We start from the raw sequence: 15,280 nt of genomic DNA, 5'->3' as shown, positions 1-15,280 counted from the left end.
GATGTAGTTGATTTATAATCAAGATAAGGGGTTAAAAACGTATGTGCATCAAAGCAATGCCAGGGCAGTAAATGGGGGAGAAAAGGTACAAAAGGAACCCTCTAAAACAGAAAGTTTAAAAGACGGTTCAAACCCCCGCCCCTTTTAAAAAAATACATGAAGGTACAATATTCCTTCAATAAAGGTTCCAACTGGAAAAAATATTATAAAAGATATGCTGTTAGAATTATTTAAAACCACATTTAGTGTACAAGCCAGTCCTAGACATAGTCCTTTAACTAACTAGTGGGACTATCTATTTTTCAAGATCATTGTTTGGTACTAGTTTGGAGGCCAGACTTACCTCTCCCGGTGATACACAAGTCCTAGTCTTTCTCCAATTACCAACCACTGGGATTGACACTGCCTACCAGGCAACCAGTCCAGATACTCGCTGCGGATGGCATGACCATTTGTAAGATTGTGCAACCGGTGAGCAGATAAAGGGGGGTACCCATGAGACCTTGAACCAGAAGTACAGGACAGAACATGGTGTTCTACTCACAAGATATTTTCAAGAGATTTCGGTCGGATGAAGACAGCGATGGGGTGTAGGTGCGCAGCCTGGAGCCGTCTCACAGCATTCGCAGACACGTCCAAGATGCAGTGCTTGCCCTGGATGTAGTAAATGAGGGGTTTGCAGAGTGGATGAAGAGAGAAAAAATAGTGGGTAACAGCAGTCCCGGGCAGTCAAATTAAAGCAAAGGAAGAAAAGATAGTGGTGTGGGGAGGATGCAATGAAAGGATAAAGAAAAGAATGTGTCAAAAACGTTATATCACAAAGCAGAAAAACCTCTCCTCAGATCAGTCTTGTACTTTAAAACATGAGGTGCTGAAATGTCAAATGACAGAACAGAAAGAGTGACCAAGGAAATTGAGGGGGCACTACCAGATCCCCAAGAATTAGGCATAATACCTCTCATCATTCCGATCGTATATCTTATTGAAAGTGGTTGAAGATGGGTTCTCTGAAAAAAACAGGCCAATTGCATTTCCTCTGGACACAAACTAGTGGACCCTATTTGTGCTGGCATACATTGCACAGATGACCTCTTAGCACAGCCTATTCTTAGCCATTTTCTAATCTCCTATCCGTCTGCTCCCACGCCTGAACTTCCATATTGCTAAATCTCTTTCCTCCTCAGATATCTTTATGCTTCCCCACCCCATGTCCTTGCTTGCTTTTTGCCCATTTCTATTCCATGTCTACTTTTGGAGTAGATTCTTCTTCCTCTTTATGAATAGCTCTTCTGTGGCTATTTCCACTCCCAGTTTGCTGCTCATTTTTAAACCTTTTCTATTGCAGAGTCCTCTTCCTCTTTTTTTTTTTTCACTTATTAACTTCGGATTGGCCCCGACAGTGCCATTTCTTGTTCCTCTGAATCACCTGTTTCTGAAATTCTGTCTTCTGCTCCCCGAGCTTACTTGCTTTTGATTCAGTTTTCCATGTTCGACATGACTGCTTGCTGCAGTTCTATGAGAGCTTGCTTATTGCAGACACCTTTTCATCTATTTTGAAATCAATCAATCAAAAAATGTATAGAGCGCGCTACTCATCCGTAAGGGTCTCAAGGCACCATGTCTTGAGGTGTTTTCTGAAGGTTAGGAGGTCCTGGGTCTTGCAATGGTTGGTGGGGAGGGAGTTCCAGGCCTTGGGGGCGAGGTAGGAGAAGGATCTGCCTCCGGAGGTGGTGCATTGGATGCGGGGGACTGTGGCAAGGGCGAGGCCGGCGGAGCGGAGGTGGCGAGTGGGTATGTGGAAGTTCACTCTTTCGTTAAGGTAGTCCAGTGTTGTGCAGGGATTTGTGTGCGTGGATGAGGACTTTGAAGATGTCCTTTTGTCGATAGGAAGCCAGTGAAGCGATCTGAGGTGGGCGGAGGTATGTTCATGGCATGGGAGGTTCAGAAAGGGGTGTGCGCCTGCGTTCTGGATCCTCTGGAGTTTCTGCTGAAGCTTGACTGTGGTGCCAGCGTAGAGGGCGTTTCTGTAGTCTAGCCTGCTGCTGTTGAGTGCATGGATGACGGTTTTTCTGGTTTCTATGGGTATCCCTTTGAAGGTTTTTCGCAGCATGCGGAAGGTGTTGAAACAGGAGGAGGTGATTGAGTTAATTTGCTGGGTCATGGAGATAGAAGAATCTAAGATGACACCGAGGTTGCGTGCGTGGGTAGCGGGTGTTGGGGGTGATCCTAGGGTGGTGGGCCACCAGGAGTCATCCCATATTGTTTTGTTGGTGCCGAAGATGATAATTTCGGTTTTGTTGGAGTTTAGTTTGAGGTGGTTTGCTGTCATCCATTTGGCGGTGTCTAGGAGTCTGGCGTGGAGGTTGGTCTTGGCGGTGGTGGGGTTCCTGGTGAGGGAGATGAGTTGGGTGTCAGCTGCGTAGGATATGATTGTGATTCCGCGTGGCCAGAGGATGTTGTAGAGCGGGGCCATTTAACTGTTGAAAATGGTGGGGGCTGAGGGAGGACCCTTGGGGAACTCCGCAGATGATCTTGGTTGCTGGGGATTGGAAGGGAGGTAGGCGGACTTTCTGGGTCCTTTCGGCTAGGAAGGAGTCAAGCCAGTCCAGGGCCTTGTGTCTGGTTCCTGCGTCGTAGAGGCGTGTATGGAGTATTAGGTGGCAGACAATGTTGAAGGCTGCGGAGAGGTCCAGGAGGATGAGTGCGTCGTCAGTACAGGCGATGAGGGCGGTCTCAGTGCTGTGGTTCTTGCGGAATCCAGATTGGGAGGCGTCAAGTGCGTTGTTTTCTTCTAGGAAGTGAGACAGGCGGTGTTCACTAACTTCTCAGCAACCTTGGCGGGGAAGGGGAGAAGAGAAATTGGGCGGTAGTTCGTGAGGTCATCAGGGTCTGCTTTGTTTTTTTTCAGGAGTGCGGTTACTTCTGCGTGCTTCCAGGAGTATGGGAAGGTAGCGGGGTTGGGAGCAATGGTTGGGCTGGCCTTGTAGACGATGCGGTGGGGGCAGAGGTCGAGGGGGAGCCTGAGTGGATGGAATTCATATTATTTTCAGTTTCTTCGTCGTTGGTAGGGGCCCAGCTGTGCAGTAGGTTGGGGGGGGGGGGGGGGAAGTGTTGTTGGTGGTGGTCATGTCGGTGATGGAGGTGGTGGGTGCTGGTGGTGTGAAGCTGTTGTGTATGTCTAAAATTTTGAGGTGGAAGTGGTTGGAGAGGGACTTACAGAGGTTTTGTGTGTGAGTGAGGTCAGCAAATTTGGGTTTGGTGAGCTCTTTGATGAAGGTAAAGAGTTCCTTGCTGGTATGTGAGTTACTGTCTATGTGTTCCTTGTAGTAAGCACTTTTGGTTGTCCATATGAGTTGGTGATGTTTGCGTATGGTGGTTTTTGAGGGTGGAGAAGTTGGTCATTGAGGGTTCCTGGCGCCAAGCTTTCTCGGTTTTGCGGCATTCACGCTTGGAGTTCAGCGGTGAACCAGGGGGCGTTCCTGATGTTGCGGGTGGTGATATTTCTTCTAAGAGGGGCGAGTGAGTCAGCGCAAGTTGTAATCCAATGTGTGAGGTTATGGGCAGCAATGTTGGGGTCGTTGGTGTTGGTGGGGGGTTATGTGTGAGCTGGGCGTTCAGGTGTTCTGTGGGGATCTTGTCCGACATGCGGTAGGGTGTGGTGTGTTGGCGGTGGTGTGTGGGGATTTTCGAGAAGAAGTGGACGCAGTGGTGGTCAGTTTAGTGGAGTTCGGTAGTATGTGTGAAGGTTATGTGGTTGCTGGAGGTGAAAATCGTATCTAGCGTGTGACCTGCTGAGTGGGTGGGTGAGGTGACTAGTTGTTTGAGTCCTAGGTTTGTGAGGTTGTCTAGTAGGGATGTGGAGTTGTGGTCGTGGGGGTTCTCCAGGTGGAAGTTAATCTCACCAAGGAGGATGTAGTCTGTGGAAGTGAGGGCGTGGGGGCTGATGGTGTCAGCGATGGCGTCACAGAAGGGGGGGCGAGGTCCTGGTGGTCTGTAAATGAGGGTTCCTCTGAGGGTGGTGTTGGCGTTTATGTGAATTAGGAAGTGTAGGTGTTCTGCGCTGTCTAGGGTGTGGTGTGTGTTGGTGGTGACCTTTATGGTGTTTTTATGTATAATGGCGATGCCACCTCCTGGTTTGTTTAGACGATCTCTACCATAGATTTTGTAGCCTTCTGGGATGGCTATGGCGGGCTCATATGAGGGATTCATCCAAGTTTCCGTGAGGAAGGCAATGTCCGGGGAGTGTGACGTGATCAGGTCCCAGAGTTCGATGGCATGCTTGTGCACGGAGCGGGTGCTTAGGAGCATGCAGTTAAGGCGGTTGTGGAGGATGCTGTTGTGGTGCGTGATGGTGTTGTTGTGGGGGGAGTGGGGGGTGTTAGTGTTGTAGAGCGTGCTAGCGTTGTTGTGGGGCATGTTGGTGTTGGGGTAGGGCGTGTTGGGGTTGGCGTGAATCGTGTGGGTGTTTTTGGTGTTGTTGTTGTGGTGCGTGATGGTGTTGTGGGTTGTGTTGGTGTTGTAAAACGTGCTAGCATTGTTGTGGGGCGTGTTGGTGTAAGGTGTGTTGGGGTTGGCGTGGAGCGTGTGGGTGTTTTTGGTGTTTGTGGGGGAGCTGGAGAACCGGCATGCATAACATGTAAAGGGTCCATGTGTGTGCTTGGGGTTGGCTTGGGCACAGGCGGGGTGCAGACTTGGGTCGAGGGCGTGGAGCGTGGTGGCTGAGTAGTGTTCAGGGGTCAGGTTGAGAGGACCAGGGGGACCAGGGCTGGGCGCAGTCCAGGCGCAGACGGGCTTGCCTCTGGTGCACCGTGGCGTGGCCGCCATTAAGTGGGGGAGGGAGGAGCAGCTGGGAGGCAAGGGACCAATGGGTGTGCAAGGGGGTGGGGCCGCAGGGGACGCAGGGGCAGGGAGACCGGTGAGAGCCGGCCGGGCCGGGTGGGCCCCAAAAACAGGCATAGCAAAACAAATCAGGCAAAAACAAAGGCACAATGGCAATTCCAAACAGTACGGTGAACAAAATAACAGTTCTAAACAAGGAAAAGCTAAAGGCAATGACACAGTAAGCCTACCCCTAGGCACCAGGGATGAGGCGCAGGTGGGTGTCTGGGTAGTGGTGGAGGGGCTCGATTTCGATTCCAGGCAGCAGACGGGGATCAGGGGCACGGAGGTGGCTGGTGGAGCAAAGTGGACTCCTGGCCAGAAACAGGTCAGGGGGTCACACCCTGAAAGATTTGTTTCTGTGGATTCCCTTTCCTTGGATCACTAACCTTTTCCGCTGTTGAGTCCCTTTCTCTAGTGCGCCATGCTTGCAGCTGATTCTCTTTTAGCCGCTGACCTAGCTTATCTGCTTCTATTTTCTTTTTTTTCAGCAGGCTGAGTAATTCCATTTTCTCTTGATTCTGATTTTTTGACAGATCTTGTTGCTTCTAGTTCTCGCCTCTGTACTGAGGTCTTGTTTACTGTAGATTCTCATTCTGATATCTACATATCCTTCTAGAGCTCTCCCTTGTATCATACAGTGCACATCTTTTCTGCTGACTTTCCTCCTCACAGGGTATGCTAGTCACCTTCCCCGTAATGTTCCTCAAAAATTGCCCTAAGTGCCTCACCTGTTCTGCCACTTCCCGTACAGACTGTACGCTGGTCCCGTATAAGTGGCTGTTGTACTGCCCAGCCTCGATGAATTTATGGCTCTGGATATCCTTCTCCATTTTCTCCCGGGATCCAACAAAGTGATAGTCTCTTCCATCTACCTCATATTCCCGTTTTGGTCTTGTGGTATCTGCAATGCGTGTGACACAATCATCAATATCAACTATCGCAAACAGATTGAAAATAATTTAGATTTTAAGATTATATGTATGTGTATATATATATATATATATATACACACACACACATACATATATCCTTATCAATAGTTTTTTGAATAATTTAAAAAAAATCAATTTAATCCTAGCCTGCCTGTTCTTTGGACAAACTAAATATATTTATTTTTAATGAATAAATACATTTTTGCTCAGTTTTACTTCAGACATATGGTGGTTGCTCTTACCAACGTGTGTAATATAAGCTCATCATTGCACACCCTCATCAGCAGGCAGGATTCACAATTTATGATTTCTGTTTCTTGTGTCACTCTTTCAGGTGTTTAGGTATCTTCAAGTATTGCTTTCCACTCAGGTAGGTCCTGAGTGGCCCCTCACTTTCCTTATTTTGACCCTTGGGTAGTACTCCCTGGGTTCAGTCTTTATGGATCCCCAGCCCTGACAAAGGCCCAGACTGCTTAAGGCTCATAGAGGAGGCAGAAACATGTTGGCAAAAGCAGACAGTTAAGTAAATTAGGCCTGGATTGCTTTCTAGGAATGTTTTTAACCATATCCTTAGACACCACTAATAAAGGTAAATAATACCAGGAGTTTAAGAGATATTCTTTAATATGATTTGGATCCCTGACATTATCCAGTAGTCCATTATACAAGAACTCCGTCTGGTACAGGTTCTACCGAGAGGTTGAGTCCGCTGTGGTGGCATTGTCCTACCAGGGTGGGGAGAGATGGTCAAGGTTGAATCATGACACAATGTGTGAAACCATCTCTTCCATTAAGAAAATATTCTGACAGATAGATATGAGCGACATTCTCGAGACTAAGGAAAACAAATTGTTTAACCTACCAAAAGTTGACAAAACGTCATAATTGAAATTCAATGCCACCACACCGCTTATGATTAGTATATTGCTTGGAGGATATGTGGTGTGCTTCACTCTCCTTCTCTCATGCTTGGTCAGTTGCTCTTACCAACCAGTCCCAAATAGGTGGCGCTGGCAGGAAGCTAGGACCAGCTGTACAAGAAGGTCAAAGGAAGCAATGTTTAGCAATCTAAGGAGACTGGAATGGATTGTCAAATGTACACAAAACAGGAACTACCAATCATCAGTAAACCCTTTATCTTATGATCACTAAATTTTCTCTACCTCTGCAGCATCTCTGTTGTTTTCCTCTGGCAAGGGTTAACAAGACATCCCGCCTCTTCACGTTGTTAGTGTTTTTATGCTCTATACAAGCTAGTGATTTGCCTTAGGCTTGATAGTTAAGTTTGAAGTGCAGATACTACCAAACAAAATGTAACCCCCAAAACAATTGAAAAAGCCATGAAAGGAGATAAATGAGGCTTCAATTCTTCAGAGATGTTGAAGTATACACAAAGTGTGGGCTTATAGAGAATTTCCAACTTACATTAAACCCTGAGAGGCAGAGACCCCAAGAAACAGTCAGAGTTGTCAAACTAATACCTTCATCTCGGAAAAGGAGATAACAAGGGGCCTGTTTTTAAGTGTTACAGATAAAACACCATCTGCCATCCCGATGGACTAACATCTGTCCATTTTAGAGATGACCACCAGCCCAACAGTCATATTTGTGACTTGAAGGGAACTATCACCACAATAGTCCTCTTCCAGGTGCAAATGTGTTGGTTGACCGCCATCTGTCTTAATGGCCTACCCCTAAACTTTTTAAAAAAAATTACATTACACAGTTCACCCCAAATAGAGCGGGTGGTATCATGCCCTTCCTCCAACAGCCCCTACTCTGCGGGTCTCGGTGGATGGAAACTTTATGGTCTGCCTATCTCTAAATGAGGCGAGAGGACAGAGTTTGATCACAGGGCACTCTGTCTTCCAAACTATAACTCAGGTTCAAAATCTCCAGAAAATCGAATGCAGGTGATATTTTCAAAACTTATAACTAAGTCCCAAAAAAAGGCTCATATGTTTTTTTATTCTTCTCTCACATAGATTGTATTTTATCTCTAAATGAACTCACGTGGCACACAGGAACCAAATTTGTCGGGGAACTCAGACAGGAGGTCGTCATTCACTCTGTCCTTTGTGGGGCCGAGAATAATTATCGGTCGAGCATAATGAACTAAGGAAATACAAAGAAAGACAAAGCCATGTAAGGACAGGGAGAAGAATGAGGTATGAAAATACAAAGGAGGAAAGGGATGTAAACAATGAGAAGACCTAGCAAGAGGGGAGAGTTGGAGGTGGTGCTTGAAACAGGACAAGAAAAATAAAGAGAAGAGGATGCTGACAGAGAAAGCGGGCACTGGATCAAGCAAAAAGGGAAAGGAAAGACAGGCGCAGATGAGGTATTTGGGAGCGGAGGAAGGCTGGGGACAGATATGAAAAACAGAAAAGGGGAAAAAGAAACATAACAGAAAAAAAAAAGTATGCAAAAAAGGGGTGAACTAAATAAGAATTAAAATACAGTTACAAAATGGACACATTAAGGAAATTATAAGCCAAAGAGGGCTACTGAGAGGAAGATGAGAATACCTTCCATTTGCATCACTGTTTCATAACTCAGGACAGAGTCTTCACGGCCTGGAAAAAACAACAACAAAGGAAATGAACATGAGGACTGTGTAGTTCAGCCATGTTGTGATCATCTAATGTCCCATCCATTCCAACCAGCGGCAGGAGAAGCTGTAAGGTAGGGTAGAGATGTATCAGCAGAGATACTTGAGCACTGAGTAACAGGGATAATAGAAGAGCCTCAGGTCGGGGAGATGGGTGCATTGAGGGAGCTGTATGTGGTATGCTAGCCAAGCAGAGATGCACCGAGAAAAAGTGGGAAATAAAAACGTAAGTCATGACTGAAGTATGCTGCTAGGGATACCAGATGTGTTTCTAATGTAGTCTTGAAGGGTGCTACAGGTTTTGATTGTGAAGCACTGGAATAGCGAGGGGTGCTGCACACCACGATTAGATGGTCTAGCAAAGTGGCGTGTAGTTCTGATTACTAGAAAATCACCGGGTGCTGCCTTCAGGGTTGCAGAGCATTGATCTTCTGATGTGTAGGCCCCAGTAATGGTGTAGCAGCAGGTGCTGCAGAGCAGGGAGGAAGTCCGTCAACAGACTTCATCCTAGAGGTAAGTAGCGAGCTGGGTGTAGTTTAGGATGGGGGTGCGATGGTAGAGCTGTCACTCGTTCCGAAGTCAGAACAACAGCTGGTACTGCAAGATGGCAAAGCCGTGTGTTGCTCGTACTACAGGAACAGCAGCGGCGCTGCAGATCAGGATGATGTGCATTACAACTGCTGTGAGTGAGTTGTCACTGGAGCAGATGTGAGGACTGCAGGATGCAATCTGTCCTCTGGGTTTACATCTTGTTAGCAAGGTGCTGTAGTTGGTCTTGTGTGTTATGGGGAAGGGTGCTCCTTTTCAAACCCTAACAGCAGATGTAGAGAAAAGCCAGGAGGGAAAAAAGAAGCAGAGGAAGACGTACTCTGAGATCCCGTCCCGGACCCCCGGTCCTAAAGGAAAACGAAAGAGGAGAGAGATAAGACAGTAGCAGAAACTAGGATATATAGAGCCAAAAGCAAGTGTTGGCATTAAGCACCCCCCCCTCCCCCCCACACACCTTATACAAGTTCAAGACCTGAGATAAATTTTGATCACATTTACTTTACATGTGACGCAGCAATTCCGTTTTCTGTCACTAATCCCAACTTGAAATATCTGTTTTATTGTTATATTTGTTTTGGTGACCTTACAATCCATGCTCTGCCCTAGCTAATGGTACAGCCATCTTAAGAGAAGTCTCTTAAAATGTAAAGCAAGCTCTGACAAAGCAGGCGAGAATATCAAATCAGTTCTCAGATCTTCACCATTCGCACAGGACGACCATCATCTGTGTGCTGTTTGGAACACAATCAGTGTAGAATGGCATAAAACTGGCTACAACACAACATTTTATGAATGGACTGTTATACAACGGAGGTCAGATTAAACCTAAATTCCAACAGATAATATGGAGAAAACACATTAATTACATGGAATGAAGCCTTGGGCAAGGATTTAAAACAGCAAGGCCTAGGTATTGGCAATGTTGACTTTTACAGGTCTTTTTTAATAGTCGTTGTTGGTGTAAATTTTTTACATGCTTTCCTTAGCTTTGGACTTTACAAATATGAGTATTTTTTTCCCCAGCAGAGAGGACATCATCCCTCAGGAACAAGTGTGTACTTACTTTCGATTTTAGCCTCGACCACTCCCTTCTTTCTACCCTGTTGCGAAAGGAAAACAGAAGTGTTAGACGGGAAAATGGTGGCCTACATCAGCCAAGCACTCGTGGGCAGCAGGGAGGAGAAAGGAAAAATTAAGGCATATCAGTCTTACAACACACTCACACATTTAACCAGATCAAGTGTCCTCGCCTGAACTATTCAACTCTTATTTACATTTTGTTCCATTAACAATGCATATCTTCTCAACATGTCAAGGGGACATCAGCCGCTCTTTAGGCTTCCTTGTCTGCGCTCACCCAGGAGACCAGAATTCCACTTGCCCCCTTTAAAAAGTTTCCCTAAACTGGTAATGAAGGGCAAAAACTGCCTGTAACAGAGCAACAAAAAAATGTAAGTACCATATCCCATTCCCAGGAACATGGAAATGATCTTTTTTTAACTTTTTCAATAGTATGATTTAGATGTGATGTATCGAAGATGAATGTGTTTTACCTTAGATCAATACATATAGTCAACGAAAGATTATTTCTAAAAATGTTTTAACTTTCAACTCTTCCTTTGAAGAAAACAATCTGATGTTGGATATATATGAGTTCCGACAGAATATATTGTCGATGTTAAAAGTTTTTAACGTGTGGTTTGGTTCAGCACCTCTCCATTAGCATCCGCTTATTTCTTAACAGTTTGATAAGGATAAAGCTTTCAAGGCAAAGCAGAATATTGAATAACTGTGGCTTAGGGTACATCTCCTGAGCGGCTGATGTCACATCCTTTCGAAGGCAAAAAATAAAGTATTAAGGGGAATTACATTTTGATTCTGCTCTATCTGTGTAGATTAGAAGTACAGCATGCACATTTTACTGAAGTCTTAAATTATCCGTTTTCTTAGAACATACATTTTTATGTATTTCCCGTGTGATCAACCCACTTATGCCAGATGTAGTTAGTCACGCATTTGCCTGTTTTACATTTAAATATAAAAAACATGCATGAATCAGTGATGAAAGCGGAGCATAGATTTCAACCAATGAAAAAAAAAAAAACAAGTGTATTTATTAGTTTCTCTTTAGTAAGGATATAAAATGAGATGACAAAGTAGTGCCCAGCTCAGAGATGTATCTTAGTGCAAATCAAGTGCCTGGAGACTCGATCAACACTTACTAAACTTTTTAGATAGGTATTAAACTGCCTAACCAAAATATACATATGGGATTCAGATTTGAAACGATTACGTATTAAAACAGCAAACATTTCATTTTTTTTTGTTAACTATTAAATCATGTGAAGGTAAGGAAATAACATTCCTTGGGCTAGATTTTGTTCTGCATAGTCTTGGACTATAAATTAATTCAGGATGGGAACTAAGAATAAAATCAGCAACATCCTGTAAAGATATACTGCAAACAAATACAATGAGTTCTTCTATTTTGTTTTTAATTAAAACATGTTCGGCATTCCTTAAAACGTGTTTTAGAACTGCACTGATTTAGTTTCAGTACTAGGCTTTATCACATATTTCATGTTAATGTTTAGCATGAACACACCTCTTCCAATGGTATCTCCAATCTATGCCCATAAAATAACATAATTTTGCATTATCTTTCCAATGTATCTACATTCAACTACATCTCCGTCCAGATCTAATATTCTTATAACACTATCATTTTAACAAAAAAAGTATATTTTTTTAAAATCAAAACACAAGCATTTGATGAGGTAGTGAGCTGTAAGGGTAGCAATAATCTAGATATATTGTTCAATATAAGGAAACAACATTCTTTTATATTTTTGCATATACCTTAGAAGTGTGACTGTGTCATAGTTTAGAAGTGATAGCATGTACTTTGGGCTTTTGCTAGTCAAATTACACGAAAATACATAAACAGTTTTGCTATGTCAACGTCTCTTTAATATTGTGTATAAGCTGTTCAGAAGAGGAAGCAGAATATAGATTTGCTGTAATTTAGTAACTAGTGTATTTTTCTACCATACATTATATTTTTTATCAATAATGATATCTGTGCATTGTTCCCAATGGACAGAAGCTGGGCAGCTATATCACTATTTTTATACAGTGCAAATAGTCTTAAGGTGAAAGGTGGAGAGTAAAACATACACAGTGCATACAATTAAATATCTCGGAGCCAGGAAATACTACTGTGATGGATGTTAAAGGGCGAGCTCTTCTATGCAGCAAGGCAGTAGCCTTAAAGCAACATTTGTTGACAGCAGATGATTATTGCAAATGACCAGAAACCTTTGTTTTTCTTTTTACATGTATGGAGTGTGCTTCAGTAGTTTCTATTTTCTCTAATGCTGTATGTTCTTGATAGGAATCTTGAGTTGGGGTGAAAGCAGTACCTTTACCTTGCAGTGTTTATTTTCATGAGAAATGTTTCTATTCTTAGTAAATAACACTGGCCACTGAGTTCATAAATATCACTCTTACTACAGCTCCTTAACCATCTATATCAGCTTCCTGATACTGGGTGTTCCCAAAGTTTAATTTGCTGATGATGAGGGCTTAGGTAATCATTTTCTTGATGTTGCCCGGTAGCCACTTCAACATTTACTTCAGCATCCTTAGGCGTTAAGGACCTTCAGGACAAGACCACTGCGTTGACTTCAGCAGTCAGACCAAGTTTGTTGTCAATGATGATCGAGGATTTTTTCTTGTGAACAAGGTCTGGGTGGGTTTGGAAAGGGGAGGGTGGTTAGCACGTCACCAGGTTGAGTCCCGTGGCGAGGCTTGTTTCCGGAAGGAATACCATAACTTAAATTTCATCTGAGTGCAGTTAGAATTCATCCAGGTGGAACTTGCTTCTGGTGTTCGGTGTTTTGTCACAGAAGGGCAATATCAATTGCATGTCGTAAACGTAGGTGAGGATGTTTTTGTTGTGAGCGTGTATGTCATTGACCAGAGGAGTCATGTAGAGGTTGAAAAGCGGCAGGGTGAGCGAGGAATCCTGGGGGGCCTTGCTGATTAGTTCTTTTGCTACAGAGGAGAGCATTCTAAAACTGGAAAATTCCAGAGACCGAAACAAATTCAGAGGAGTAAGAAGCCTCAGTGACAGCATGGAGACGCATCTTCCTTTGTCTATGGTAACCACAGAAAGTACAGGCCATTCTCCAACTTTTACCAAATAAGCATTACACTAAAAGCCTGCACTTTGGTGCCCTTTGCTTTCTAATAAACACATTATAAAGCAATCAGAACACCAGAGCAGTCTCACTACTTCACCTACCCCCAAGGGAAGGCTTGCTGTAAGTCCACCAACCACTACACGGACTACCTTGAGCAAGTCAAACTTTTCATAGTGCCATCTGAGGAAGAGGCCGAAAGTACCCAACTCTTATCAACTCTTACAAAGCAGGGCACTATGGCCAAGATTAGTACATCAGATCATCAGCCCTACCCACAGAAAAAGTCAATCGTTTATCACCATTGCAAGATGCTAAAAATATGACTTCTGGAATTCTGGAAGGAAGTAACAACCTAAGTTATTCCCAAGGTAAAACCAGGCAATCAGTATGATCAGAGCCATTATCCCCAGAGGACGTATTCTGCAAAAAGATCGGATCCTATATGAACGTTTTAGCACTCCAAGCTCAGTCACAGCCCCTGAACACCACATTTGATTCATCACCAGGATGGATGTACTCTGTGAATGCCATTTATCGGAGGCATTCATACTAACTGGAAACCGCCATATCCGGACTGGCAGCATAACCTTCATGATCCAAACAATGAATGGCTATCACGGCCAAATGTAAGCAGTTGTAGGTTGCATAACAAATGTAGATGCTGGTAGTCGTGATAAAACTTCCTAACAGATGAAATCACTACTAGATGCTCCATATCATATGAAACAGCTGTCTCCAACCACTCAATCTGGAGCTCCTAGTAGCTCAGTGACACCTTCAGGTTTGCTCGCAGCTATGAGTTTATCTTTAAATAAGGATTTTTTTTTTCTTTTTAAAGTTAAGGAAGTCTGTGTTTATTTTAGTCAAGCCTCTTCAGCTGAAAACAGCAGGGCCTGATAATGAAAAGTGCTATAGGGCATGAGGTGGAGACCTGAAGGTCAGACTAATGTAGTTAACTCAATATTGGAGTATGAAAACAAAATGTTTCGAAATGGGAGAACACTAAAATGAAATACTAAATTGATTAGTGAGTTACACACAGAAGGCACCTTGATCCAAGTGGCCAGACACCACACACTTAAAACTGAAAATTGTGGATATTACTTAAATGGGAGAATTTTAAATTGTTGAAAAATGTTCATTGCTATGAAACATTTTATTACACTTTAAATATCTCCCATTTAAAAAATGGTATGTTTGTGTTATACATCTAATGTGCCATATACACTGAAAGGTATGTCCTAAGCCACATGTACTTACGACACAGTGTCTCAGTCACCTAGATATACATCCACTCATTCAAACGCACACATTCATACATCTCCACAGGCCATGCTCTCAATTACCTACAAGAGCCCTGTCATAGCGCGCCTAGTCCCAGCATTTTGTTCATGCCATAGCATCCCGCTCTAAAGAAATAGTCAATCAAGTTGGACGTGGGAGTTTCTGGTAACAATGCGGAGGTTTTGGCCTTTAGTAACTCATGATAATTTCCACTGATCTGAAGTAGGTCTCACTACAGATATGTTTGGACAACCCTGTTTTAGATTCTCCCCTGACTTGAGGGTTGAAATTAAGACTTTGTTATGCTAAGGAAAAGCTACTATTTCTCTGCAGAGGCCTGCCCATTCTATGGACAAGTTTCTGGATACACTTGCAGCTGGAACAATCATTATATGCACACCTTTATTTTTTTTTAAACTGTCTTACTTCCACAATTACCTATCTTATCAGTTGCAGTCCACTTTGAAAAGTACAACATTCTTAATGTCTATGAATCCAAGTTTTGATGAGGGTTCCTCTCTGGTAATAGCTGTGGACAACCTCCAACACATAGTAAACAATGGTATTGGTCATGTTGATACACTGCCAAGTTTGCCTTGGCAACCAGACTCATTGTAGCAAAACAATGCTAAAGTACAAAAGGTATAATGTTACAACTTTGATTAAAACTTAAATAGGCCAATAATGAGTGTGTCATAAAAGTGGAGACTGAGCCCGTCCAGCTGCCCGTATCTAGGACCCTATTTATTTAATTCAATATATTTATCAAAGCTGTCCCAACTCTCTAGGCTATTCAAACAATGTACTTATGTGTCCCA

At 43.6% G+C, this 15,280-nt stretch overlaps 1 protein-coding gene across 6 annotated transcripts in view; it reads right to left on the bottom strand.

Annotated features, from left to right (window-relative positions):
* The window catches only part of DLG4 (discs large MAGUK scaffold protein 4), a 584,369-nt gene that overhangs the window by 21,914 nt on the left and 547,175 nt on the right, over positions 1-15,280 (bottom strand). For all 6 annotated transcript variants that reach the window (XM_069215534.1, XM_069215536.1, XM_069215538.1 and 3 more), the window contains 6 exons: positions 10,037-10,073; positions 9,293-9,320; positions 8,342-8,389; positions 7,827-7,928; positions 5,610-5,782; positions 545-654 (listed from right to left, as the gene is read on the bottom strand). In XM_069215534.1, the coding sequence (XP_069071635.1) occupies positions 545-654; positions 5,610-5,782; positions 7,827-7,928; positions 8,342-8,389; positions 9,293-9,320; positions 10,037-10,073 (498 nt within the window). The remainder of the gene's footprint in view (positions 1-544; positions 655-5,609; positions 5,783-7,826; positions 7,929-8,341; positions 8,390-9,292; positions 9,321-10,036; positions 10,074-15,280) is intronic.

The sequence above is a fragment of the Pleurodeles waltl genome, chromosome 12 (genome assembly GCF_031143425.1).
Source record: "Pleurodeles waltl isolate 20211129_DDA chromosome 12, aPleWal1.hap1.20221129, whole genome shotgun sequence".
NCBI classification, from domain to species: domain Eukaryota; kingdom Metazoa; phylum Chordata; class Amphibia; order Caudata; family Salamandridae; genus Pleurodeles; species Pleurodeles waltl.
This window is presented reverse-complemented; position numbering and strand designations above follow the sequence as displayed.